A 27,962-nucleotide genomic window follows, 5' to 3' on the forward strand; every position below is an offset into this window, starting at 1 on the left:
TTGTTTATATCTAACAACAGGTACAAGTACAGTCTTCAGATGTTACCTTCATGTATGAAATTACTTGTTTCCAGAAGAATCTAATGTTCACTCAAACATGCTGTGTTTGCACTCTCAGCAGTCTGAAGTGTACATAGCCATCCCTGCTCAATTAACCATGAAGGAGCCTAAAGGTTTGAGCTTTGTAGTAAGGAAGGGGCTATTAGCAAATCGCATTGTTACCTTGCTCATGCTAGAATATATTAAAAAATCTGATAATTAAGGATTACACACAGAGGACTTTCTGAAAATGACAGACAAAAATACAGGTTTGGGTTTGTTCGTTTCTTTTTGGTTTTGTTTTGGTTTTTTTTTTTTAATGCTAGACATCTGGCACTTCCAGATGACATCATCTCTTTCAGAAGTGCTGTCCAGATAAGCAGTAAATGGTTGACTTCATTTATATTGTGGTCTGGTTGTTCTGCGATGAATAGAAACTAAAGCTACTGAAAAAACATTTAGTTTGCTTTCTTGCTTTGAAATACCAAGCAATAAAGCTAACCCACAGGAAAAAAGTCTTACACTGCATGAGTTCCCTAGATATTTACAAGAAAATTTTCAGTGGTTACAAGTTGGTCTTTTGCCACATTGTATTTTCTGTTGTCTTTACATACACAACTCATCCCATCTATATTTCATTCAGTAAATACTCTTTGCAGCATTTTGATACCTAGAAACTTACAAGTGATCACAAGTGCATGTGTTCTCTACTGTGTTTTGAACACAAAAAAGGGTTTTTTTTTTCTGTTTGATCTTTCTTTAAAATGTGCTGAACCTGGAGACAATAGGATGCAAAAAATGCTGTCAGATATTCAGAGGTTATTTAGGGGCTAGTTGAACAGTTAAAACTGTTTTTCATTTTAGCATTGGTGTTTGTATTTTCCCCTTACCTAGATCCAGCAGATACAATGGCCTGTGATAAGTAGCTGAAGAACTGCATTCACAGCTTGTGATTTTTGTGGTCACTTGAATAGAAAATGTAAATTTTTTTTCCTTATATTAAACTTATTTACAATTTACACCTATACAGGTGTAAATGCTCATAATCCCCTGAAAGTATGAGAGGTGGTAAAGCAGAAATTGCAGTAAGCTCTATTGCCCTGGCATATTTAAGGCTTTTCCTTTAGTTCCCTGCTTCCTAGTGCTTCCCACCACCTTGTCTTAGGCAGTGACATAACAACATCAGTAGTCAAGCTACATATCTTTCTTCTTGGCACTGTGTTTTGTGTGGCTCTAGTGTGAGAAAACCCCATAATTTCCAGCCTAGCCTGTTGGAATTCCCCCTGTCAGAGCCTAGACAGAAGATACCTTTGTGTGCGGATTCTGAGGCCAGGAGACATTGTTATGGCCATCCCATCTGACCTCATGAAGGAGGCTGCCTGGTGTACATTAAAACAGGGTTGCTGGAATTGGCACAGCTCAACTGAAGGCTCTTCTGTGCCTAACTCAAGTACTCAGAGTTGTTTGTGGGCAAACCTGCCCTGAGCTGGGCTGGCTCTGGAGCCAGAGCAGTCCTGTGTCTCCCTGCAGTGCTGAGTGTGTGCTCGTGGGGAGCAGCCTCTTACAGGGCAGCTCACAGAGGTGCTTGTCTACCCACAAACTGAGGCATTGTCTCAAGCCCTCTTGCCTCTGCCCAAGCAGCTCTGCCTGCTTTTTGTATCAGCTGAGCTGCAGTATTCAGGTCCTATGGTACCTGGGTTCCTGTGTAGTTCATAATAACCTTTTATTATATATCTTGTTTGGGTAAGTGGTAAAAGGCGGTCACTTAGAAAAATGACAACATGCCATAGCACTTTCTTTGTCGAGGCATGTCTTATTTTTCTTCCTTTTTAGAGTTTACATTTATATTGAGTACAATTTCTGTAGCATGAGGTACAAACAATATGTGTACAAATCAGGGAAATGTCTGCGTCATATTTATACTGGGGTAATTTTCTAAGGAAACTGTCTGAACTTCATTAGGAGATAATCTAATATACTGTAAAGTAGTATTTGAGTGTAAAATTCCCAGTACTTTCCTGCTTTCTCTGATATGGAGTTGATAATCCTTAAATAATACAAAACGGAACCTTCTTGATGAGAAAAAAAAATTATTTATAATCTTTCAGTCTTTTAGTCATTCCTAAAATACTTCTCAGAAAATTTTGTCCTAAAGCTAGTATTGTCAGTTTTCGCTCAGAATGACTGTTTTGTTACTGAATTCCAGAACATGTGCTATAAATTAACCTAAGAGAGGAATTTCACAGCTAAATAAATTATGAATAACATAAATACGGTTATCGTACAAGTGTGACTATACATATAAAACATATTGCATTTTATATATACTTATATAGCATTTATATATAATAAATTATTATAATAATAATAATACATATTGTGGATTAGATGCAACTGTAGTTTTTCTATTAACTGTGTTTTAGATATCTGATATCCATGTTACTGGGGAGTCAGAGGATATGTCTGCTAAAGAGAGACTGCTCCTGTGGTCGCAGCAAACAACAGAGGGTTATGCTGGAATACATTGTGAAAATTTCACTACCTGCTGGCGCGATGGAAGATTATTTAATGCCATCATTCATAAATACAGGCAAGTACTCTGTTTGCTCCCTTGGAAAATGTTAATTACAGCATTTTAATGTACAAAGAGAGAGGGCTTTCTGGTTTGTGTTGTAATAGCGCTGCAGCTGTGGAGATGACACTGACTCTTCCTCAGTGATTTCCTGCTCTTTGCAGCCAAAGGATGCCTAATTAACCTTTGCATGTCCCTCCTTCCTCAGAGAAGTATTTCCAGGAATACTGTATGTATTTAATGGGGCATGTTCAAGCTGCTAGGAAGTATGTTTCCAGAATTCAGTCTTCTCCACAGTCCCTTTTTGTCATACTGCTGTTTAAGTGTAGGTGGGGTAGGGGCAGAACTGATCCCCAAAGTCCAAAACTGCACTGCTGGTGAAAGCAGTCAACTACTGTATGACTTGGGATATGTCTGAGGTCTGTCTTCTTCCTTGTGTGACTTTACCTTTGGAGTGTAGAGCTTCTTCAGTGTTCATGTGTGGAGCCCAGATCTACTCTGAGATGCATTTCCTGTAAAAGGGTATTCTCATGGAAAATGTGACCAGCTGGCCCAAGTGTTCTCAGCCTGAGAAGGGATTTGTGCTTTTGTGATCATACTCTTACAAAGTTAAGCAGACACTATAGAGTCACTGGTGGCTGCGACTAGAGGCTAAAGGGTACAGGATATTAATTTGAAATACAGCTGAAGATGTCTACTGACAGAGGAGGATTTCTAATTCTGGATTCTAAGTGAGAACAGGTTTCTCTTGACAAAGCTGACTTCGGCATCAAGCTTATCAGAGGAACAAGATTTAATCATTGATGTGCTCACTGTTCCCTCTTGATTGGTGACATATCTTCCTTACTGTGTATTTTTTGGTTCCTCAATTGACTAAGAAGGTTTGTGTCTTAGAGGATCATGTGGGAGACTATTCTGCCTGCTGGGCTAATTAGTGTGTGCTGATCTGTCCTTGACTGCACAAAGCTTTCTGGGTTTATCATAGCACGTGTAGTTTGTACTGTGTGCCCTGGAGCAGATCATAAGGAAGTTTAAGAGTACATGATTTCGTTGGTATAATTTGAAGGAGTGTCCCCAGTAAAGGCAAATTCGGTGTTTTTTTCATGCACATCAAGCAAACAGAGCCTAGAGCAGATTGTTTTGTTCTTGGATTTCCTTTTGTGGGACCACTTGGCCCACCACAGAAGGAAGTCTAGGCAGACACAACATACATGTGATCCTTATGGGGATTAGGACATTAAAATAAAGTGGGAGACAAGTGCAGCCTTTTCCTCACAGGCTGTGTGTAAAGGCTGTGAGTATCACACAGTGCTCAAAGTCCCTGAGAAGCTGGCTGTGGCAATGCATAATTTCGTGGTAAAACGAAGCTGCATTGGAGTCAATGAGGTTGTTTTCTGACTATGATTCTGTTCTGGGTAGCTGGTCAGGGAGGAGGTGCATGCCAGCAAGAAAGTCTCTTTTAGTAACATTGGCAAGACAAAAGGAAATAGCAAAAGACGAGGGTGTTTTACGCAGGACAGAGCAGCCAAAGGAATGAACATAGCACAGGCAAGTATTTGATAAAATAAACAATATGAAAGATGCAGAGGGATTGGAGAGAGAAAAAAAAAGGAAGGAGCTTAATGAGATGGAGTAATGGAAGATATTTCCCAAGCTTCTTCAGTTCCTTATGTCTCTTACATAGGGCAGTGTAGCCTTTACTGCTCAAGCAACTGGTAATTGTGGTATGGATCAGTTAATAAATAAAGAAAAACTCAAATCCTGTCCTCTGGCTGTGCAAATGTTAATACCTTGGGATATGACTGAATTGCTGTGCTGGAACAGTGTTCCTGGCATTACTCCATGAGTTTCATTCACAGTGTTTCAGCAGGGAAGAACAGGCACCTTTGACTCGAGTGTGTTGCACAAAGCAAGTGATTCAGTGGCTGAAGAGCAGTCCCCATTTTGTGTGCTTCTGTGCCGGTTTCCATTGAGCTTAACTTCCTTCTGTAAACATAACTTCACCTAAGGATTGTGTCCTCCTCAGGAATGTTTACCAGCCTTATCTAATGTGGCTTTGCTGTGAGAAGTTACAGGTTTTTTGATTCCATTTCAGATGGAATGACAGTGAGATTCTTCCACTGATTTCAGTGAGTTTCTATGTTTCTTTCCTTTTCTGTTTTGTACCGTTAAAACAGAGCTAATAATTTCCAGCTCTTGCTCACAAGAGAGGAATGATCTTCCCAAACAGTCATCTGATATTTTTAACTGTATTGTTTTACTCCAGAGACCTCTTTTAAAGCTTGGTTTGTCTTCTGAGCAATAAGTAGGTTAAACACTAAAAAATCTGCACAGTTCTGGCAGTGATTCTCCATTTGCTCTGTTTGTCTGTTTTAGTAGCTCCCAATTTGTGAATCACAGGTGGTGTCAGGAGCTGGTCTGAGCATCCTGTGGATGCTACCAGCTGGTGTGCTCCACCAGGGTGGATGATCAGATGTGCCTGCTTGGGTGGTGGGGTGGGACTGTGGTGCTGCCGCGGTGGAGTACCCCCGTGGGGGCACATCTGTCAGCTGTGTTGCAGAGTGGCAGCCCCTGCACCAGGTGTGCTGTGCTCACTGGAGATACTTGTCTGTACAGAAGCACCCTGGGCTGGGAGGAATATCAACTCTGCAGATGGGGGATGGGGCTCTTCAGGTAGGACATGACTTCCAGTCCTGGAAGGGATTTAACTGGGCTCAGACCTAATTTTAAGGAAATGACATTTAGTGCTATGACAGTAAAACCCAGAAGGCTCCAATACCCAGGCTTGTATCTAGAATTGCAGTTGTGCTGAGCCACAGGAAGCTGGATGTTGGATGGAGAGCATGTGCTTACCCATGCCAGGGCACAGCCACGGGAGCTCCCTAAAGAGGTCCATCAGGGCAGGGCCTGGCAGCCAGGGCCAGTTCCACTGCCTTAGTCAGGAGCGGGGCAGCCAGGGGTGCTCCAGGGCAGCCCCAGCCCTTGTCACTGGGACCTCCCTGAGGGTGTGGTGAGGCTGGACCTGGCATGTGTTGCCCACAGGTTGGCTGCACCACTGCAGGGGCCATAGCTCAGCTGTGGGCCAGAGGCCAGAGCACCAGCAGCTCCCAGAGGACAGCCTTGGCTCACAGCCCTGGCACCAAGGCTGAGACACCTTCTCTGGATGCACCATCGAGAGCACAAGCTGTATGAGTCCAACATGATCCCTACAGTCAGTGGTACACGAGACAGGGAGATGTCACTGTCCAGTTCCAGGTGACAGGACAGGAGGAGCAGGCCATAATTACCTCCTCTCCAGGCATAAGTGATTTTTTTAAATTGCAAGTATGTACCAGCTTCAAGACTTCAGGAAATTGCTGAAGCTGTGAAGGGCTGGGCGAGGAGCTGGGCTGTGACTCAGCCGCCAGCAGGCAGGGAGTCTCTCCCTTCAGCAGGACTGGCAGCCTGCCCTATCTTAACAGCAGGTTAGAATTGTTTCTTTTGTTTTTCTGTCTTGACAGAGGATCTTTGCGCCTCTTAGTCCAAGCTAGTTAAGATTTGTGATGCAGAACTGCAGGAATAGTGCATGGACATGCATGGACATCACTGCTCCCCCAAGAAGCATGGGAGATGCCCTATAAGACTGGGATACCCACTGCAGCATCTTGGTGGAGATTGGTGGTCCAATGGGTGACCCAGGTTCCTCCCTGTCTCCCTGTCCTTCCTGCACCCACAGCCGTGCTGGCAGTGCTCCACTCCAGTGTCAAGCAGGGATGTGGGCTGTGTACAGGTGCTGGATGGAGCACATGCACTGTTGTCAGTCACCCGCTCTTCTGAGCAAATGCAGGATATTTGTTTTCTGTCCTCTTGAGCAATGAGGATTTGTTTGTCAGAGCTTCTCATAAAGGCCTTCAGTTACTTTCTCTCTTCTACTAAGAGTATGAGTGACTTGCCGGTGATTTTGTAGTGCTCTTTAAATCAAGGAAAGTAATTTTATGAATAATGGAAATGAGAGGAAAAAATTGCTCTATTTGAGGTGCTTGGATCCATCTACCATTTGATTTTTTTCCCATCACCAAATTTAGAAAAAAGTAATTTTTTTCTATGTAAAAAGATTTCTTATGTTTTCAGCAGTTTCCAGTGGTCTGTGTTTATAGGGTAAGATTGCAGATTGCTTGGCTGCACTTTTGAAGAGTATACAAAGTTTCCATTTGCACCCTGTGCATGGCTAAATCCCTGGGAACAGGGCTTAACACTGACCTGAAGAACTGCCTTGGGGGGGGGGCTCCATTGCAGGCCCTGGAGTTTGCTTTAATCATAGAATCACAGAATAGTTTGAGTTGGAGGCACCCTAAAGATCATCTCGTTCCAACCCCTCTGCCATGGGCAGACACCTCCCACTAGACCAGGCTGTTCAGAGCCCCACCCAAACTGGCCTTGAACACTTCCAGGGACGGGGCATCCACATCTCTGGGCAATGTGTTCCAATGCCTCTTCACCCTCGCAGTAAAGAATTTCTTCCTAATATCTCATCTAAACCTACTCTGTTCTGTGGGAATACTTGTCCTTAGATACAAAGACCAAATCAAATTATAACATTAAAAAGTGAGTTTTAATACTGAACATGACCAGATTTGTATTTAAATATATAAGCTTTCACACTGTTTTTTGAACCTCCACACCTTTCTTCAGATATGTGATCAGGCCATTAGTGAAAGCTACAGATACACCCAGGAGATTCAAGAAGATGCTGTATGGCTCATCTGTTATATCATTTGCCTTTTATAGCTTAATTTTTCATTGAAGACGTATGTCATTTCATTCAATATGTTGTGTTGGAAGAAATCTGACTTCAGGCAGTTTCAAAAGTACGTGATGTTCCTTTTGTGCCATCATATAGTGCATAGCAAAAACCTGTAAGCCAGACTTTGAAGTTGGAGACTGACTTTAATCAGGGTGTAATGCCCAGATTTTTCTGGAGATATTACCATCCACACCCTGGGATCTTCATCCTGCACCATTATCACCTCAAGTATTTCTAGTCACTATGCTGTGTTTTGGGTAAATGCTCTTGATTTGTGGTGTTTTTTTTTTGTTTTTTTTTTTTTTTTTTTCTGTACGTACCTTTTGCCCAGAAAGAAGAAACACTAATTTTTTAGAACTGTGTCCCAGGTATATCCCCTATATATAGAAATAGTTTGTTTCCATAGAGAATGAAAGCCACTCTTAATTCAGTAGGAGTCATATGCCAGATTATAGCTAGTAATCTAAATTGTAGATCTACATTGAACTTGGCAGATACATTTATTTTACAGCAAATTCAGATGAAAAGTTATACCAAAGTAGCAAAACTGTTGTTTTGATCTCAGACTGCCCTGAAACTTTGTTACACAAGGACTACAGGAAATTTCAGTTAAAAAGTATCTGAAATGGAATTTAAGAAATAGTAAAATAATAGCTGTGAGATCTACAGTTGGCACCTGTAGATGCTTCATTAAGGACAATGGATGCTGATATTCAGAAAACAGGCATGGTCACAGACCAACTCATCTTTGTTTCTAAAGAAAAAAGATGAGGTATAGAAGACAGGAAAAGATTAATATCACTTGTGTATGTTTTTTGTAAAAATGTGTGCACTCCTTTATACATTTTATTTTTGTATTCTCACAGCTTTATAACAGAGAGTTAATTTTGATTTTACCATTTACAAAAGGAACTCCAGCAAAAGCAGTATGTTCTTGTGTAACTAGATAATACCATTTAATAAGTAGCCTCAGTGGTCCCTGTATGGTGAAAACCAGCATCTACTCAGGAAGCCCTGCAAGCTCAGTTCCCAGATAAAGTCACATTTTTTAAGTTCTAGTCTCAGGTGTTAGGTCTGTTCTAGTGAATGAAATGGGTCCAGCCCCTGCTTTCCAGCCCTGAGGGTAAGTGGTACAGCAGGGCTTGTTGTCTGCATGGCTGAACTCTCTCTCTGCCCCCCCAGACAGGGTGCAGCTCCTTAAGAGCAGTCCTGGGTCAGTGTTGTCCCTGGAACAGGGCTCATGTATTGCCTTGGAGAATGTGTTCACAATGGGCCACAGCCATGCTATGGGAAGAACCAGTAGCTAAAGGTCATGGGCCCTTGCTCTGCCTTCTGTACACTCAGATATGTCCAGTTGTGTCTGGACTTCTAGGTGAATTTCAGCAACCATACAAAATGTGAAAGACTGCTTAGCAGGAAAAGGGATAAAATGTGTTCAGGTCAGGCAGCAGTCTGACAAGCAAGCAGGACTACAGTATACACATGAAAGGTTTAAGACAAGAAAGCAAGTGAGGTTATTTCATGTAATGCTGTACCAAGGCTTGCCGAGACCACATGTAGACAGTTGTCTCTAAATTTTGGCACCACCTAACAAGTATTAGAAATGCTGCATAGAGGGAAGGGGGTGATAAGACTTAAAAGGGGTACATTTTGAGCACAAGAAAAATGTTATTACTGTATTGTTAAAGAAATACAGGGATCTGATGCAGAGGAGCCTTTGTTACTGGTAAACTTTGTGCAAGACCTTAATGATGTCTGTATTTTTAAGTTGCATACAGTGTAGAGAGTGAGGGAGGAGAAGATGGCTACTATCCACAGGCAAATGAGGAACAGGCTAACAGTGACTGCATGGAAGAACTGTAGGTACACTGAGTGCTTCACGTGGGAGGAAGAGGAATAGAAGCTGCAGTTTGTTCCCAGAGGAAGCAGCATTATGGAACATGTCCATAAATGCTAGATAAAGTGAGAGAGACAAACTTTCCAGAGTCACAGTGCTTTTCTTTTGAAATATTGCTACCATAACTCAGTATGCTTTCAGAATTATGAAGCGGATGTTTTTCTGAATGTGGGTATAGCAGGGAGCAAGCTAGATTGCTGCCTGCTAAATAACTGTTCTGGTTTGGAACAAGCCATTTCAACCTGACCCAGGATGATTTGCTGTGTATGTACAGTTGGTTGAACACTAAGCTCCTGGCCGGCGATGCATGTGGCATCCCTCTGATGTTAAAACATGTTGCAACTGCTCAGGTACTGACTTGAATACATTCCTTAAGGGGAGGGATGGTAACGCCTCAATTTGCAGAAACACGTTAAACGCCCTCGGGGAATGAATGAGAAAGAAACTAAATATTACACAGTGTCAAGCCTTAAAATGCTAGGGGATATGTTTTAAATAAAGAGATTAGTTGGGTCTGCTAGTTTTGGCTTGCTGTTTTTTGACTTGTACTTCATTGTAACCCAGCTTTAACACACAGAAAATTTCAGTTTGCACCCCCTTTCCACCCACCTCATTGTGTGGTTCTTACTGTTTTCAACAGGTTTGATTGTGTAGAATAAACAAACTTGGCATTAAGAATTGGCAGTTTGGGAAAACATAAACTGCATTTAGGATGCTTAAAAACATTGACAAGCAGACATGCTTTTAATATTACTTGCCTGAGTATATTTCTAATGGATTTACAAAGAGCAAGTTACCTAACCTGGAGTTTAATTGGATGCACTCAGAAGAATTCTGTGATGGCACTTGGTAAAGGCTGTATTAAAATAGTACCGGAAGCGTGCCTGCAATTGTAACATCTTGTGTTGTGGTGGTGGTTAGCCTTAGTGGGTATTAGATGGAAGACTTCCAGTCAGTTGGGTTGATTAATTTCAGACCTGGACTTAAAGTGATCTCTGTGTATGTTATGCTGGATCCTACTGCTAAGTAGCAGCTGAATAGCAGTTTTCTTTTTGCAGTAACTGAGGGGGAAAAAAAAATCTTGGGATTAAATCAAAGCTTTTATCTTGTCATTTTAATGGGAATAAAGCTTAAAGTAAAGCTTTGCGTTGAAAGGCCAGGTTTTTTAATTCGGGTTTAACGTGTTTTGTACTCTTGGATTGGCAAAGACCAGGACACCTAAGGCTGTCAGAAATCTTTACCTAAAAGGATATGGTGTCTGAGCAGTGGGGGCATATGTGCCCACGATAAATCACACGGGGAAAGGTCTTGATCCTCAAGGAATGCCTTTGGCAAATTTGTGGCACATGGAGAAATGGTTGCCTCCAAGACAGGATGGCACAATGAGCCTTTGGGAAATTGTTTGAACTCATTACAGTACCTCACCCCTTCTTCCTTGTCGGTAGCTGTACTCATCCCACTGGGAAGCCATTCTGTCAAGCAGCCACTGCTGTGGTCTGGAGGGAGTATTCTCAGGATGCAGAACAGAAAAATAATTTGGTTGGGTTTCTTCCTTGTCTCTTTGGTATTCAGCAGTTCAAGGTACATTATTTGTGCTTATTTTTGTGGATTGCATGGTGTGGGTTGAGGTTAACAGCTATGAGCCTCATTCCTATTTAAATTTTATCATAGCCAAAAATTGCCAAAGTTGCTGTACCATTTCTGGTTTTGTAATGATGGAAACAGCTCTTAGTACTAAGAGAGTGTAAAATCTGTTTTTAAAGCTACTGAAAAGACTAACAGATCCTTTCTAGTTTCCTTCATGTGTGTACTGAGTTTGAAACCAGCATTGCAAACTTACTGCCAAGTTGTGATTAGGGTTTGTTTTGCATGGCTAAAGATGAACTCCGCATTTAACTAAAAGATCTTTGATACTGCAATACCACAATTGTGTTTTTATCTAAATCACTTGGTACAGCAAGTTACAGGTAACGTTTTTCAGTGCTAACAAAAGTGGGACAGGCGGCTTCAGTAGGTTTATTAAATCCAGTTCTTGTCAAATCAAAGGCATGCTCAAAGAAGGAATTACCTGAATTAGCTCTGTATGTTGTTGTGGGCTAAATTAATGTTAGGGCACCTGACAGCTTTTGCTTTCTTTATTTTAAGTGCAGTTAAAGCATTCATTCTTTTTCTGTTGGAAATCTTGATATGTTGAGATGTCTGAAGAACAGACAGGAAATGTAAATAGTGTGCCCTTGTTATACTATCTATTGCAATAGTTTTTTTCAGATTTATTCATCATATCTGAAAATCTAAATGAAAAACTATGAAAAAATAAGCAAAGGAGAGCTGAAGAGTTCAGATCACATGAAAGTTTTTCAGTTCCCAAGGGAGTAAAACGGCATTATTGTTCATCTTTACAGAGGCACTGAGTGAAATCTATAGAGATACATAAAATCATGTGTAGTGCAGGCATTCCTGTCATACCAACAGAAGAGGACAAAACCAAAAAGAGGATACAAGGCATAATGATCATATGAAATGCATTAACACAGTATGTAATTTGAGGCTGGTGACCTGTGGAGTTTTAGAAAAGTTTTTGCCACATACTTGAACAAACAATAAGCAGAGCTGTATGCAGCAGCATGCTTTTTGTTTTATCACAGTTGTAAGGATAAAGCTTTCTATAATGACAGTTTTCCAATTGAAATCTTTGATTTTCTCTGAATTCTGAAGTGTTGCCTAACTTCAGTGACATCACAGCTCAGCTCCACCCAGTGGTTTGATGCTTTGGGGTAATTTTTTTATCACCATGTCATGTGTGAATCGAGGGCTTCTGAATGAGGGGGAGGTCCAGGGTATAATGGAAGATAGTGTTGACTCAGAGTCGACATTTTATGTCTTTTCCTCAGCATGGGGTTTTTGACACCAAGGATCCTGCTACAGAACCTTGTGGTCCTTGATTCTGGTGCTGGATGAGATCAATGCCATGAACTCATACCTCCTTGCCATTTTTAAGCAGAAACTCTCCTCTTCCTCTTCTCTAAATGATCAGACTATCCCTGAAAAAAAATCAGGAAAATGTGGTAGGCATATGTATTAGCAAAGGGTACCTCTGACACTGTGATTAGTCCTGGTCAGAACTATGTGCAGAGCACTGCAAACATGGGGAATCAATAAAAGTGTGTGGGGCACAAAGAACAGTACGTGTTAGTTGAAGTCCAGCCATCATTCTCATTGTGCTGTTGACTCAGTCTTTCTGAAGCAGGTTCTTTGACAAGCTGTTTTGAACAAGACTTAGATTTGTACCTGATGTGGGGAAAAATTCTTTAGTGAGTTCCAAAACATTGACTCTATGCATAAACTGGTGTAAACACTTTGGTATTTTTGAAACTATGTTAGGAGATATGATAAATGGTAGGCCTAATTTTATAGGTTAAATACTAGACTTTACTTCATCATCTCATTTGCAGAGTTCCTGGGAGAGTAACAGGAGATGCATATTTGAAGATAGAGCTAAAATTTCTGTTTTACATGAAAATCTATTATTTTTTAATTCCTTTCTCTGCAATGTTTCTATTATTAACTAGAGTCTCTAGAATAGATGATAATATAGTGCTTGTGCTCTGCCCTGAAGTATATGTTTAATCCTGTCTGTTTCAGAAGTTGCTCCATTCTTGGTATTTTAAAAAAAATTGTTTTATGACTGTGTGTTCTGGCATGGTCTTTCATTTGTTCTAGTAATCCTTCCATCCCTAAAAAATGCATGAGTCTTTCTGGCACCCGTCCTTTTCATTTTTCTGTGAACAGTGAAAAAAAATTGTTTAACTTCTTTAAGCGTTTTCTAATTACAACAGTGGAAAAACTAATTGGACTGTAGTGATGTGATACACTTCACTCTGCATCTTCAGTTATGGTTTTCTCAGAGTTCTGCTTGAAACTCTCTGTGTTACTGTTTCAACTAAATATAAGCCAAGAATGAAATATCCTTTAATGTCAGGTATTACTCAGGTAGCATGCAGAGTTTTGACTGAAAAAAGAGTTGGAGATTAAACAGTTTAGATGGTTCATGTAAATAACTTCAAGCTTCTCAGCCTTCTGAAGGCATTAACAGTATTTTCATGTGGAATATTACTCTGATGTATATATGTTTTAGTAAAGATAAACATTGCTGTAACTTGAGCAACTGTCATCCTGGAACAGTGAGGAGAAGGAAGTGATTTCTTCATCAACTAGGAAATATAAAGTTGAGTTAAACATCTTCTTCTGTTTTGAGATATCAAGTCCCCTTCAAATCTAGTGTTTTATTTTAATGGGCAAATATTTAAGCTGCTAGTTTGGATCTTAAACTGTTTTGCTGGGTACTAACCTCTGGCAATGAGAAAATCTACATGTACCTTACATTAGTTATTATGCACTCTTTGATTTCAAGGACTCTTTGCAGACCAGAAATATCTGCTGTTCTTCAGATACCGTTCTCTTCCTTCTCTTTGTGGTATTGTTTTCTTGAATTTATTATAATTTTGTCAGCTTCCTAATTAAGGCAGTATTAATTACACTTTTTTCCCCCATCACTTCTGATACAAATTGTATCTAATTTCTAACACCTACACTAAGATTACAAATGGCAGGCACCAGTCTTTTAATAAATTAAATGATTAATGACTCTCAATGTAGAAGCCAAACCCTTGACTTAGGTGTGGCTGCAGCAGAAGCATCTTCTTTGCATGGAATGTTCCAACTCAACTGGTGTTTGGGATGTTTATGTGTGTTTTCATGGCAAGGCCCCAGCTTGCTGAAAAATCTACCATAAGATGACTCACAATATTATGACAGAAGGTAGAGTCATTGTATGTTACTTAAAGGGCATTTAATTTAATTTGTTCTTGGTTATGCATAAAACTATGCAAATGGATATAAAATATATTTATAATACATGAAAAATAGCTTCTACAAAACTCATGTTTTTTCTCTATAGCCTTAAAAAAAAATGTTTCCATGATGAACGATGCTTTTAAATCTAGTGTTTACTTCAACTATGGCAATTAAATCAATATTGGAGGATACTCATCACAGCTGCAATTTCAACAGCTATTATTATTTTTTCCAGTTAGTGGACAGATATCTCTGAAAGCTTACAGCATGTAAAAATGGCATTTATTTCTATTTAAAATTGCAAAAAATCCCCAATATTTAAACAAAGGGAGCAGTATGGCAATCAGTGATTTCCTCAGCCATGTTTTTTGAATGCATTTTTCTCAGGCTAAAAAAAGTCCTTTACTGAGCTCTGTGAGGTAAACTCCTTTTGCTGTGGCTTTGCAACATATCCCTCTACTACTTCTGAAGAGGAAAGGGTGATCCACAGAGGGATCACCAGGCAGCATGCTCTTGCTGTGGCTGGTGCCAGGTGCTTTTGCATTCAAGTGATAATTCTTGTCTTTTCTCTTTCATAAACCATCAGTGGACTTGTTCTCAGTCAGCTGTGGAGCCTTCATCTGATTTAAAAAGCCAAAGGCAAGCACTGTCAAGACAGACATGAATGCCATCTTCTGTAGTATTTTCTTGTAGACCAAGACTTTAGATAAATACAGACCAGTTAATCTATGTCAGTTTACTATGTGCTAAGTGTATAATTAACTGAAAATGGCAGTATTCATTGCAATTTTCCCTTGTTCTTAAAGTGAAACTGTACTATAACCCAGTGCTGGTAGGAGTTGTGGGATGGGAAAGTATATTTAAAAGGTGGAGAGGCATCTCACAGTGTAGGCTCTGCTTCAGCTGGGTGCCGAAGCCACAGCACTGATGTAAAATGATGTGTTATGCAAGAGCAGTTGTTTTTACTTATTTCGTTACCTGTATTGCAGTGAGAACAATGTTACCTCTTCTTCATCTCAGTGAAACCTTTATTCTAAGGAGATTATTGTGTCAGTGTCTCTGCAGCTTTTTTTCTGGGAATAGTCAAGGCTTTGACAACTTGTCCTTTCATGTTCTGAGAGCTGGCGATTGAACAGGCAGTAGAAATGATTATTCTTGGGACATTTTTATCAAGTGTGAAACAAATGTAAGGAAGGCAGGAGGAACAAAATAACCAAAGCAACAGTGTTACGCTTACAAGAACCTGATTCTCTTGTCAAAACTGCTGTTAAAGCAATCTTTATTACTCATACCATGTCCATTAAGGAAATGGGAGATGGCGGTGCTCAGTTTTCTTTTCTAGTATTGTCTTTTATTTTTCATGGATTTTCTGTGCTGCTGAGAGTAACGGCTGATATTGGTTTCCCTGCATTGTTTTCGTTGCACTGGAATTCAGAGAAGAACAGCGTGAGCTTGATCATGCTCCCACTAAGCACATTGGAAGTGGAAAGCCCCGCTGCCTTAGGAGGATTATATTGCACCGCTTGTGTTTTATTATTAATTAAATGTTCTTTCAAGGCATAATGGGTGTAGTGTTATTATCTGTCTTGTAGACTTCTCTTCAAAAGAGCACAAGGAACACAGTGATTCTAAATGGCTTAAAAGAAATAGAATTTATTTACAGTGTCCTTGTAGTTAGTTCAAAGACGAGATTGTATTGAGTTTCCCGAAGTTAATACAATTTTGTTATCAAGAGAATTTGGGGTGTAGCCAAATGAAATGTTAACATTCATTTTGAACAATGGCATTTAACAGTTTTATTTCTATGTGTTGCAATTATTTAAAACTTCTACTTGGTAAAATTAAGAAGATAGTTTCTCTGGAAACAAAAATGAGAAAATTTAAGAACTGAATTGTTTGCTAAAAGTTGTATGCCATTTTTTTTTTTTCTTTTGGGGTTTTGTTTTAGGTTTTTTTCATGGTGAGTCTGGTTTTCAGTAGTGTAGGATTTCAGTAGCAAAGGTTTCAGACCCTTGTGGCTCTAGTTGACTTCAGTGAGATGAGCTTTTGCTCAGCCTGTTTGAAAATCCCTTATTTCTTTTTGGTGGATGGCTGTGAGGATTCCAAGTGCTGAAAGAGGGAAGGAGTAACACAATGACAATCACGAGACCTAAAAGCCAACTCCTACATAGAAAACGTAAAGCACAATATTAGTTTTGAAGTTTTACATTAATTTAAAACATTAAAGTAGTGATGCTGGTACAGGATTGGTATAGGATAATACTTACGGGCCTTAAAAATATTTATAGGCAAGATTGGCTTAAGACAATAATTCCATTAAAACATGCTTATTGTGGCTGGAAATGGAGTTTAGCAGGATGAAGGTGTGGAGGTTTAAGTGCATGGGGCTGAGAGTTACCTATAAAAGTGGCACCAATGTGTATCTGAAAGCAGGGCTTCAATGCATTTGAAGAAGACCTTTAAAGCTCATCAGGAAAAGATTGAAGGGATGTTTTTGTGGCTAAACTTTGTTACTATGTGGCTTCTGACATGTGCTGAAGAATTTGATGCAGAATGACTGAAAACTTGTGAAAGTAGTAGAAATTAATTCCCTTCCGTAAAAGACAAAAATGAATTTAATCCCCTCAAGGGCAGTAAAAGGACAAGGTGTTGTAATACCATGTCAATGCAAATTAATAAATATGCTTAAGAAAACAGAGGTGTATGTAAGGGATGGCTGGAAACTAGTTTGTAGATGAAGAACTGAATGTTACAGTTTTCTTCTGCTTGTGCTTCTCAATTAGCAGTGGTCTCAGCTTGTTCACCCGATTTTAGTGAAATCCTTTTTTAATGAAAACTGTTGCTGTCTCCATCCGTGCTCATGGTTTGATTTACCAGTACAGTTTATTTAAAACTGGTAATGAGTTGTAACCAAGTGTTGCTGTTTTTATTTGACAGGCCGGACCTGATAGACATGAGTACCGTTGCTGTTCAAAGCAACCTTGCAAATTTAGAACATGCTTTTTTTGTAGCAGAAAAACTTGGTGTTGCCAGACTTCTGGATCCTGAAGGTAAGAGAGCTGCAGATGGCTCTGTTGCAAAACCCCCAACACTAAAATAAAATCCAATCTGCCTGCAGGTTGTAGCATATTTGTGGGCATTCTTACAACTCTGTGATAAAGCACTGTTCTGTCTTGCTCTTTTAGATGTCGATGTTTCCTCACCTGATGAGAAGTCAGTAATAACTTATGTGTCATCACTTTATGATGCATTTCCCAAAGTACCAGAAGGTGGTGAAGGCATCAGTGCAAATGTAAGTAGAAGACCACTCGTGCAGTGTGTGAGCTACATTAATGAAATTCTGCATTTCAGATCCAGAATGTTAGCTAGGTCTTCCATAGGACTGTTGTCACACTTTTCTTTGACATGGTTTTTCTAGGCTGAGATTTTAGAGTCTTAGCTATTTCATACCATGGACATGAAAATGTTTGTGCTAAGAGCTTAACTGTAAACAATGTGCCTGAAGTTGGAGATAGATTGAGTCAAAGTTCTTGTTTTTCAGTTGTGGATGTATAAATTACGCCAGTTTGAAATTTACTAATCTAGAAAATATTTTGTTTTCAGTAGAATTATTTGGGACCAAAACTGAAGACTGAAATCATATATTTGGAAACTTGAACTGATCTCTAAAGAACAAATTAATATTGTTTCAGAATTGTAGGATTTCAAAAATCCATTTTATTTATGTGTGAAGACTTCAGCCTTCAAAGCTGAAGCAAAAAAGAGCTTTTAGATGATTTTAATCTCTTCTGTAATCTGGATTTTGCTTTGTCAGGATGTTGAAGTCAAATGGGTTGAGTATCAGAATATGGTGAACTACCTCATGCAATGGATCAGACACCATGTGACGATAATGTCTGACAGAACATTTCCCAACAATCCTGTGGAATTGAAGGTGAGGTGTGGTGGTTTAAACACCTTGTTGGAATTACACTTTATCTTATTGACTCAAAGCATACTTGAACAAATGACGTGCTTGTTGATTTATAAATCAAGTCAGCTGTAGAACAGTACTACTCCTTAACCTTTTCAAAGTATAGTCAATACATTGCTAGCATATGAACAATCAAAAGGAAAACTTTAGCTTGTCACTGATTGTTTTTTGTAGAACTCTAGTAGAACAGTATAAAGATAAGCTTGTGAAGTATATTAGGAGAGGGTTTGGAGGCTAAAATTATATTTGCTGTAAGTAAAAGTCGATGTTATTTTTCTTGTTTCTGTAGGCACTTTATAATCAATATTTACAGTTTAAAGAAACAGAAATTCCACCGAAGGAGACAGATAAATCAAAAATTAAACATCTATATAAACTGCTAGAGGTAAGTTTTAACATGCATTGAAATGTGTAGAAGTTCCTTTTCTGTGACTTAAAATAACAAGTACATATGAACTGTTAAGGTCTGGATAGAATTTGGACGCATCAAACTTTCTCAAGGCTACCATCCAAATGATATAGAAAAAGAGTGGGGAAAGCTGATTATTGCCATGCTGGAAAGAGAGAAGACCCTTCGGCCTGAAGTGGAGAGGTATGCTAGTGAATATATGACAGGCTTTGTTAATATATTTTCTGTTGCTTTAACCCATATTGAAATTTGTAAATATCTTTTTCTATGATAATGTCCATATTATTTTTCTAGATCAAGTATTTCTGCCTTTGTTCAAGGTCTGAAGTTCTCTACCTGCTTGAGGCAGGTCCAGACAGAAACAACTTTGGTGGTCTCGGAGGTTGTGATGAGCAGCATCTGTGCCTCAGATCATCAAAGCATTTATGTGCATATATAACCACTTCCTTTGTGCAGTTAGTCAAAGCTGGGTTTATAGCATTTCACTGTCTCATTTCAGCTTGATTTCGTATGAGCACCATCCTCATTCTTTACATGAAATGTGTATTTTTCTTGGTGCACAGCACTGTAGGATGACATCCTGTGTAGAGGTTGTTTAAAAAGTTAGTGGTACTCAAGAGCACACCAAGTGTTTAGTTAGTGGTACTCAAGAGCACACCAAGTGTTTAGATGTGCAAAGGCATAGTAGCCTTCTGTGATAGTAGGCTGTGTGACACTTCTGTACCTCACTGATAACATACTGAGCATAATTAAAGTTGTGATGCGGTCTGAGAGCATTTTTTAATGGTATGTCTTTTTAAGTTCTGTGGGAGACACAGGTGCTATCCATTCATTAATTAAAAAACCCTCTTAAATGATTTTTGGGGCTTTTACCTGTGGGTAGATATAGACACCTGGATCTGGATTCATTCTGCTTTACTTTATGCATCCAAAGGAGACACCTAAGATCGGAATCACTTTCTAGAGAATCTTGTTGCTGACTTCCTGGTGTCAACAGGATGACCTAGCTCTCTGACACTAGGTGTGAAGAATCCAGGCTGTTGTATAGGAAGTCCTCAGCAAGAGAGATTTCAGTCAGGACATCCCAAAGACAGTCAGAGTTGATTAAACATGTCATGCTTACAAAATCAAGGGCATGACTGAAATGGCAGATTCAGTAGGAGGTGCTGATTCACACACCTTACTGTTGACAAGTTCCTATAGAGGAATACAAAGTTTTCCACACAATACTGGGTTTCCCTCTTAAGCAGAGCACAACACTGAAAAGCAGCAGCAGAAATACAGCCTGCTAGATCTTGTAGGTTAATCTGTCCCAACCTGCCAAAAGCAAAGTGTCTGGCTTCAGCAATAGAAATTCTGTTCATACTTGCAGAAAGCTGGATTATCTTTGTTGAGAATGTGTGTAAATGACATTAGTTTATTTCTATTTTGTTCATATGGGCTGAGCACAGATAAACAAACATGAACTTAACTTCCTTCCCATATTTAAGAAAGGGTAAACAGACTTAAAAGTGACAGATCATATGGTGATAGTCACTACATGGCGTGGTCACAGTAAAATGAGAGAGAGAAAATTTCCTTAAGTGATTCTGGTTTAGTCACTAAGTTAAAAGTATTGATTGATGTGGACACAAGAATATCATCCATGTTTGTTGCGTTGGTTACCAGTGCATCTTATCATTATGAGGTGTTGATACAGCTGCTGGGGTGAAATTTGATTGTGGCAAAAATGTGACTTCAGCCAATACTGAAATCTGGTAAGTAATAAAACTTTGCCTGCAAGTCTGGTGAATACATCTCGAAGTATCGACACAAACAGACAATGTGTGGCCTGATTGGTGTATGGGGTCAAAATTAATATGGTGTCAATGAGGAGGGTGCCAAACTGAGCTCTAGTTTGCAAAGCTAGCAGAGTTTGGCATTGCTGCAGGGGTGTGTCTGTGCCTTTGCCGAGCTCTTCTGTGTAAACAGTCATCTTATGGAATGGGTGTGGTTCTTCAGGAATCCTAAAAGCAGGGGGTGAAATACTGAAAAAATCACCCCATCCCAAATTCTGAGTTGAAATGTATACTTAAGAGCAGTGATCAGATTTTTCTTACTTATTTTGTGGTCAAAATAGCTAGAAGCAATTGGCTGTGAATGTGGAAGAAGATGAAGGGAAATTTTCAGGCGGACAGTGTAGTGGGACAGGACGGTTAGTGAAGATGCATGCTTGGACAGTGGAGGAATGATGGTAGGTTGGATGGTGTATAGGTTGGATGGTGTATAGGTGTCCCAGATTATATTGTTACAAGCTGATTAACCATGATACTCCCCCAGTTTTATTGTGCAGTTCTATTTGAAGGAAAGGAGCACAGCCTGAAGGTTACTTGTATTCTACTGTTGAGCGTGGATTTCTCTCTTCACTCTCTTTTGAAGCTTTCCACTGAAGAGTCTGAGAAACACTGCAAAGAGTTCTTTTAGTTCTTATTTGGTTTATAGTTATCTAGTGACACTTAAATAAAATATTTGGTGTGTCTGTTTCCTAGAGACGCCCCATTGTTGCTGCCTAGTCTGTACTTGCAAAGCTTTAGTGCAAGGTAGGGAAGCCAAAAGCAAGGTAGCGTACATAGCCCCAGGTAAAATCCTTTGAAGAGCTGGCAGAATATTAATTGCTGGGTTTTAAATGTGCGTACTGAAGCCTATATAAAGGAGGAGTCTAGGTGTTTCAAAAGCCAGTAGTGGAATTTCATCCCTAGAAGCTGTACATTTTGCAGGAGTTTTATCTTCATTTTTCAGCAAATGCAAACAGCCAGAAGAACTGTGCTCTGGATGTAAAAATGAATAGCAGTAGTTACAGCTATCATAGCAGTGATTCGCTGTTCAGCAACAGCACTAGTACTCGAACCAGCGTTGACTCTAATGAAAATTTCCTTTCTGTTAATTGTGGTCCCACACGGATTAAATCTTGTATAAGCTTTGGTAATGGAACCTTAGAAGGGAACAGGTAACTTGGCATATGCATTTGTGCTTTGTGTTAGATGCTGTTGATTAATTAGTTTGTTTTTAAAGTCATGCAACATGATTGTAAATATAAATAACATAGTACTTGTTTATTTTCCTGAAATGCTTTGGCATCACCTAGGTTGGAAATGCTGCAGCAAATTGCGAACAGAATTCAGCGGGACAGCCGGAGCTGTGAGGACAAACTGATACTTGCCCGGAATGCTCTGCAGTCTGTAAGTCAGTCAGTGATTCTAGTTGTCTGTTTTCACAGACTTATAGAAGTAGAATGGCAAACAAAATCTTAAGGATTTATGAGGGCAACCTTAATAGCTGCTACTTTTATTTTCATTGGACTGTTAAGGTAGCGTTTCTTCAAGAAAATACCACAAGTTGCCTAGAGTGAGTTCTGTTACTGTTTGTTTTTTTTTTTTGTCTGTAGTTAGATAAAATGCTTTACAATTGTTTCAAGATCAAAATAAGTTTTTAGAAAAGAAAAGGAATTCTTAGAGCTGATGTCTCTTTGCTTTAGCTGTAAGGCTTATGACTTTCTCTTATTTATTAAGGACACCAAGCGATTGGAGTCGGGGCTCCAGTTCCAACATGAAGCAGAGATAGCTGGGTATCTTCTTGAATCTGAGAATCTTCTCCGCCAGCAAGTGATTGATGCCCAAATTCTTATTGATGGAAAATACTATCAAGCAGACCAACTTGTTCAAAGGTACTTTACAGTACGTTTCTGTGAATAGATAAATGTCCCAAATATGGATTCCCATTATGGACCAAATTTTCAGTTCTTTATGCATAAACTTCGTGGTCTGTCACTGGGCATGCAAATATCAGGTATTCCAATGGGTACATTGCCCACAAATGTTGAAGACAGCAGGAGCTATTTGTACTCACTTATGGAAATGAAGTAAACTCCCTGAACATGCCTTAGTGTTTAATGCTTACTGGATATCTTTGTGTAAAGATGTTAGCTTGCTTTATTGCACATAAAATACGTTTACAATTTACTAACTTTGATTTTTTAAATGGAGGCAAGATTTCTGGTGACAGCTGTAGGTGTATTAACAGGTAATAAGTGGGGTAACATATTAGGTTATGTGCAGTAGTGTGTACAGTGTTGGCAGAAAGAAGCATTTAATCTGCATAATTCAGTTTTATGAAGAACTGGCTTCGATATTTTTTTGGGATTCTTCCTGGACTGGTTGAGATGAAGCGCATAACTCCTTGGCAGTGAACTGCAGGTGTTTGATCTACATGTAGTATCTTGTAAGATTTCTGGTTTGCTGATTGTTCCCTGGAATTGTGTATAGTGCATGTTAGTGCCCATAGCATTTTTTCAGTCATTGCCTGATTTCTGCATTTATTATCTGTATAGAACTATAAGCTGACATACCCTGTACTTTCTGATAGAAATACTTATTTATAAATATTTAAGCGCAACTAAAGTGTAAGAGATTATGTGAGTTCGTATCACTATTCAGTTGATCATGATAAACCTTAATCATAAGCATTCATTGGGGTTTTTTTTTAAATTTTATTTTAACAGAGTTGCAAAACTTCGTGATGAACTGATGGCCATACGGACTGAATGTTCTTCTGTGTACAGCAAGGGGCACACACTGACCACAGAGCAGACAAAGCTGATGATATCAGGAATAACCGAGAGCTTAAACTCAGGATTTACAACAAACCTAACCCCTGAATTAAATGCTGCAATGACCCAAGGTTTAACACCTACTTTGACTTCTTCCAGTTTGACATCTGGCCTTTCATCAGGTCTTACTTCCAGACTGACACCAACCATCACTCCCACTTATCCACCAGGCATCCCACCACGGTTAATTCAGAGCTATGTGACAGGAGTAGACAGTGGGGCTCTGCAAACACTCAAACTGATGCAAATCAGAAAACCTCTTATGAAATCAGCTTTTGTGGATCAGAATTTAACAGAAGAAGAGGTGAACATGAAATTTGTCCAGGACCTACTGAGCTGGGTGGAAGAAATGCAGGTAGAATCTTTGCAGAAACAGTCCACTTTTAATTATTATGTTTACTTTTTGTACATCATGGCTAATCTTTTCTTCCTGTTTGTAAGGTTCAACTTGATAGAGCAGAATGGGGTTCAGATTTGCCAAGTGTTGAAAGCCATTTAGAAAATCACAAAAATGTCCACAAAGCTATTGAGGAATTTGAATCCAGCCTTAAAGAAGCCAAAATCAGTGAGGTACTGCACCATCTTCTTTATTTGATTGCTTTCTTACTGGGTGACCCATAAACTAATGTTGAATTTTAGAATTGTGTTTGGGTTTCATAGTCTTACCTTTATTCCTGATCTCTACATGACTTATGATGAAATCAGAATGGTTTAACATATCTAACCTTTTTATTGTCTTTTGATCTCATATACTAAATACAGATCCAAATGACTGCCCCTCTTAAACTCAGTTATGCAGAAAAACTGCACAAACTGGAGAGTCAGTACTCAAAACTCTTGGTAAGTTTAGTCATACCTCTTCCATGTTCAGCTTTTCAGTGTGCATAATTTCTGATAAGGGATGAGCTTTAAATTCTGATTCTTGTAAATCTTTTTCATTTCCTTTTGATAAAGAACACATCAAGAAATCAGGAAAGGCATCTAGATACTCTTCACAATTTTGTGTCTCGTGCTACTAGAGAGTTGATATGGCTGAATGAAAAAGAAGAGGAAGAGGTTGCATATGACTGGAGTGAAAGAAATCCCAATATAGCAAGAAAAAAGGAATACCATGCAGTATGTATTGCTAGTATAATCCAGAGGGAATTATTAAGTAATCTTTAATAATTAGAGAGAGTTCTAAAACTTTTTTTTTTGTCTGAAAAAAGGAATTAATGAGAGAACTTGATGAAAAAGAAGAAGTTATAAAATCAGTACAAGAAATAGCTGAGCAATTGCTTCTTGAAAACCACCCAGCCCGGCTAACCATTGAGGTAAGTTAGTAAAACCAGCACCAAAACAGGCAAAGTTTTGGGATTTAAAAGAGCGGAGTTTTGGGGGAAAAGAAGGGAAGCGCAAACTTAGAGAAAATTGAACAAGACTCTAAATAAAGGGGCCTTTTAAAATTTCCTCTTCAGCATCCCTGTTGTGTTCATCTTCCAGTTTCCAAAAAGTAAAAACACTTTCATAAAGTTATGGTTACACCTTGGATTGCTTAGATGAAATCTAAATGTTTCTGGTTGTGCAGTTAACTTCTAGACTTGTTGATACAAATTGCATTGAAAGACTGAGGGCACAGAACATTCCTTATGTGGTTTCTGCCCTGTTGGATTGAAAGAAGTTTCAGTAAGGGCTTTTCTCATCACTTACTGTATGTGCAGGTTCCTATTATGATTTAGGGTTGGTTTCATAACTTATTTGTCAGTGAATTATGAAACTTGTTTGGATGTTAAAAATCAGTCTGGGTGATGTGATTTACTTCAGGCTTGAATCTAGCTCTATGTTATAGGTAAGCAATTTACAGAAAATTTATTGTACCTGTTGTAGGGTCATAACAGGTTTTCAAAGGAGAATGTAAAACACTTTTCCTTGTAGACCTTCAAGAAAAGAGTAGATACAGACAGTGGGTGGTAAAGACTGAAACAATAAAAAGCTAATTTATTATAGAAGAATGAAAAAGTCAGAGGGAATGTATTTTTATTGTTCCTCAACTCTGCGAGTTTACGTCTGCAAAAATGGGAAACATGAAGAAAACTCCTCCCTTCCTTCCTTCTCATGACATGTACTTTGAATAATACATGGCATTTTATGTAATGTGGGCAATTATATTCTTTAAAAGTATAGGCTGTTCTAATTGGTGTGGTGTATAAATACACTAAGGATGCATGTTATGAATGCAGGCCATCGCAGTGACAGTGACTGTGCAGGTTATGCTGACTGCACTAGTGCTATACTGGGATATTTATAAAAAATATCCTTTAAAAAAAAAACTTTTCTACAGAACAATACATGCATTAATGCATCAATTTTAAATTCCTGGAAGGCAATGGACAAACAGTTTTGAGCTGGGAATGGCAGGGATTGAAACCCCGGGATTCGGGGTGATTTCCCAAGGGCAGGAGCGCCCCCTGCTGGCGAGGCCGCGTGCGGCGCGGCTCCTCGGGGGTCCCGCGCTCTGCGCGATTCCTGCACAAAATCGGGTGTCACCCACAGGCCTGGGGGGTTCTTAATCGTGTATTCAGTGCGACTGTAATGTACGAATTGTATCCAGGCAAGACTCCGACTATTTTGACCGAGTAAATAGGGACACAGAGTTGTAGATGAGCTTAGACTGGAGGAACGTCAGGAGTTGTACTCCAGCTCTTGCTGGAAGCTCTGGCAGGGATTTTTCTTGCCAAAATCTGACCAGGCCACAGGACGGCGATTTCACAGCCCCTCTGGGCAAGTTTTGTTATGTTTGACTATGCTGTAGTGGCAGGGTTTCTTTCTTACATCTAATTGGAATTTTCTTTACTGCAGCTCGGTTTTCCAGGGTGAAGTGATCAGATTTACCTGTTTGTATTTGCCACATTCCTTTTGTGTTTTCTAAATTCTGTAAAGGTATGCAAGTTTTAATTTTAATTTCCATTTGTAAAATACATCTCCTTTCCTTAAAGGCCTATCGAGCTGCAATGCAGACACAATGGAGCTGGATTCTTCAGCTCTGCCACTGTGTTGAACAACATTTGAGAGAAAATGCTGCATATTTTGAGGTAAGAAAGTAAATCAATCAAAATATGAAATGTTTTAAGTTTCATCCATAGTCAAAAAGTTTCACCAAAAGTGCTAGTTGTTCTCTCATAGTAACTGTAGAATTGACATTTGTCTTGTACAATCATTAGATGATAAGCCATGCTCCCACAGTGTTGCCACAACTCTGTTTCTTCACTACAGTTATATCAGTTCACAGCAGATGAAAATCTGGCCTGAGATTTTTTTCAGTGTTGCAGCTGCAAGTCGAGACTCTGAGAATGAAACCTTGTTCTCTCCCTGTCGTGCACGACTGCTGTCAACAGAGCTTCTGCGGCTGATGCAGCATGGAGGGGGGGTTAGTGATGGCCACGGGAGAACATATTCTAGATGATTATTCCAGGACTACTCAAAGCAAATGGAATGTGCAGCATTAATAATAAACAGAGCAGAGAACACCCTGACAGCAGACACATCCAATGAAGCACCCATCTGATTATCTCATTGTCACCCATTCACGTACTCAGCAAATGATGCAGTTACTTGCATGAGCTGGATAGACAGAGGAGTTTTTTTGTTGGTTTTGTTTGTTTGTTTTAAAATGCACTCATTTAAAACATTTAAATGATTAAGATGAACCTTAGTGTCTTCTGGGTTGCGTGGTTGAAGAGAAAGGGAGGTGATGAAGGCTTGAGATGCCTTTGGACTGAGAAGGGTGAGAACCCAAAGTTAGGGAAGGGACACTGGAGAAGACAAAGCAATTTGAGCTCCTATGATAGGGGGAAGAAACTGGAATTCTTGATTTAAGAAATGAGGCTTAAGGGATAGAATGGGATTTCCCTTCCCAATCATGCCTAACCAGGACCCTTGTTTGGGCATGCAGATACCCTTGCAGAACTGCCAAGTGTGGCAGCTCATTTTTCTTCCTGCACAAAATGTTTGCCCCAGCTGTGCTGCCTGGACTTTGCACCTAGTTTCTACAATTTGTAGGCTTTGTCTGTGCTTTCTATATGAAAGTAATTGAAATTCCAAGGAAAGCAAGATTGACTTAATAAAATTTTTTCATTACAGGAATGGTCATTAACTGTAGGTTCAATAACTGCAGAATTAATTTTGCATGTAGCTTGTACCGAGAATAACTGGTGTTACAGTGTGTGCCTTTTTGAAGAGTACATTTAGGCAGGCATGAGTTCATGAGTGGTTGAGTGTGGTAGAGTGGTCACTTCGAGCAACGAGAAGAGGTTGCCTTAAAAGACAGCACTTCAAAACTTCATTGTGGCTGATTCTGTATTTTTAAAGTTGTTTAAAAATAACCCAGATAATTATTTCATCCTAGTTTTTCAGCGATGCCAAAGAAGCCATGGAATATTTGAAGAATTTAAAAGATACCATATACCGAAAATACAGTTGTGATAGATCAAGCAGTCTACATAGGCTGGAAGACCTTGTCCAGGAGTCTATGGTAAGATCTATGGTAGGATCCTATTAGCAGGAGTTACAATAAAACAAGAAAGGTGTAGGTTATAGTAGAATATGTGTTAATATTATTCCTTTAAAGTGAAGGAAAAACTGTTGATTTTTCAGAACTTATAAATAAATGACTATTTTTCATAACTTTCAAATACAGTTTTATTTATTTATATTTACAATACCAGATGTGGGAAGACAGTGGCTTCAGAAAGATACTTTGTTTTTGTAAAACGTGTTACTTTTAGGAAACACAGTAGAAGGAGTCAGGGGGA

General features: G+C 39.3%; 1 protein-coding gene across 8 annotated transcripts in view; it reads left to right on the forward strand.

Moving 5' to 3' along the window:
• Positions 1–27,962, forward strand: part of DST (dystonin) — a 291,637-nt gene that overhangs the window by 124,239 nt on the left and 139,436 nt on the right. For all 8 annotated transcript variants that reach the window (XM_069011406.1, XM_069011407.1, XM_069011403.1 and 5 more), the window contains 15 exons: positions 2,463–2,629; positions 17,083–17,195; positions 17,331–17,437; positions 17,960–18,079; positions 18,408–18,503; positions 18,583–18,710; positions 21,652–21,745; positions 22,076–22,230; positions 23,065–23,527; positions 23,614–23,742; positions 23,935–24,012; positions 24,127–24,288; positions 24,381–24,485; positions 26,148–26,243; positions 27,557–27,682. In XM_069011406.1, coding sequence (XP_068867507.1) covers positions 2,463–2,629; positions 17,083–17,195; positions 17,331–17,437; positions 17,960–18,079; positions 18,408–18,503; positions 18,583–18,710; positions 21,652–21,745; positions 22,076–22,230; positions 23,065–23,527; positions 23,614–23,742; positions 23,935–24,012; positions 24,127–24,288; positions 24,381–24,485; positions 26,148–26,243; positions 27,557–27,682 — 2,139 coding nt within the window. The remainder of the gene's footprint in view (positions 1–2,462; positions 2,630–17,082; positions 17,196–17,330; positions 17,438–17,959; positions 18,080–18,407; positions 18,504–18,582; positions 18,711–21,651; positions 21,746–22,075; positions 22,231–23,064; positions 23,528–23,613; positions 23,743–23,934; positions 24,013–24,126; positions 24,289–24,380; positions 24,486–26,147; positions 26,244–27,556; positions 27,683–27,962) is intronic.

The sequence above is a fragment of the Aphelocoma coerulescens genome, chromosome 3, assembly GCF_041296385.1.
Source record: "Aphelocoma coerulescens isolate FSJ_1873_10779 chromosome 3, UR_Acoe_1.0, whole genome shotgun sequence".
NCBI classification, from domain to species: domain Eukaryota; kingdom Metazoa; phylum Chordata; class Aves; order Passeriformes; family Corvidae; genus Aphelocoma; species Aphelocoma coerulescens.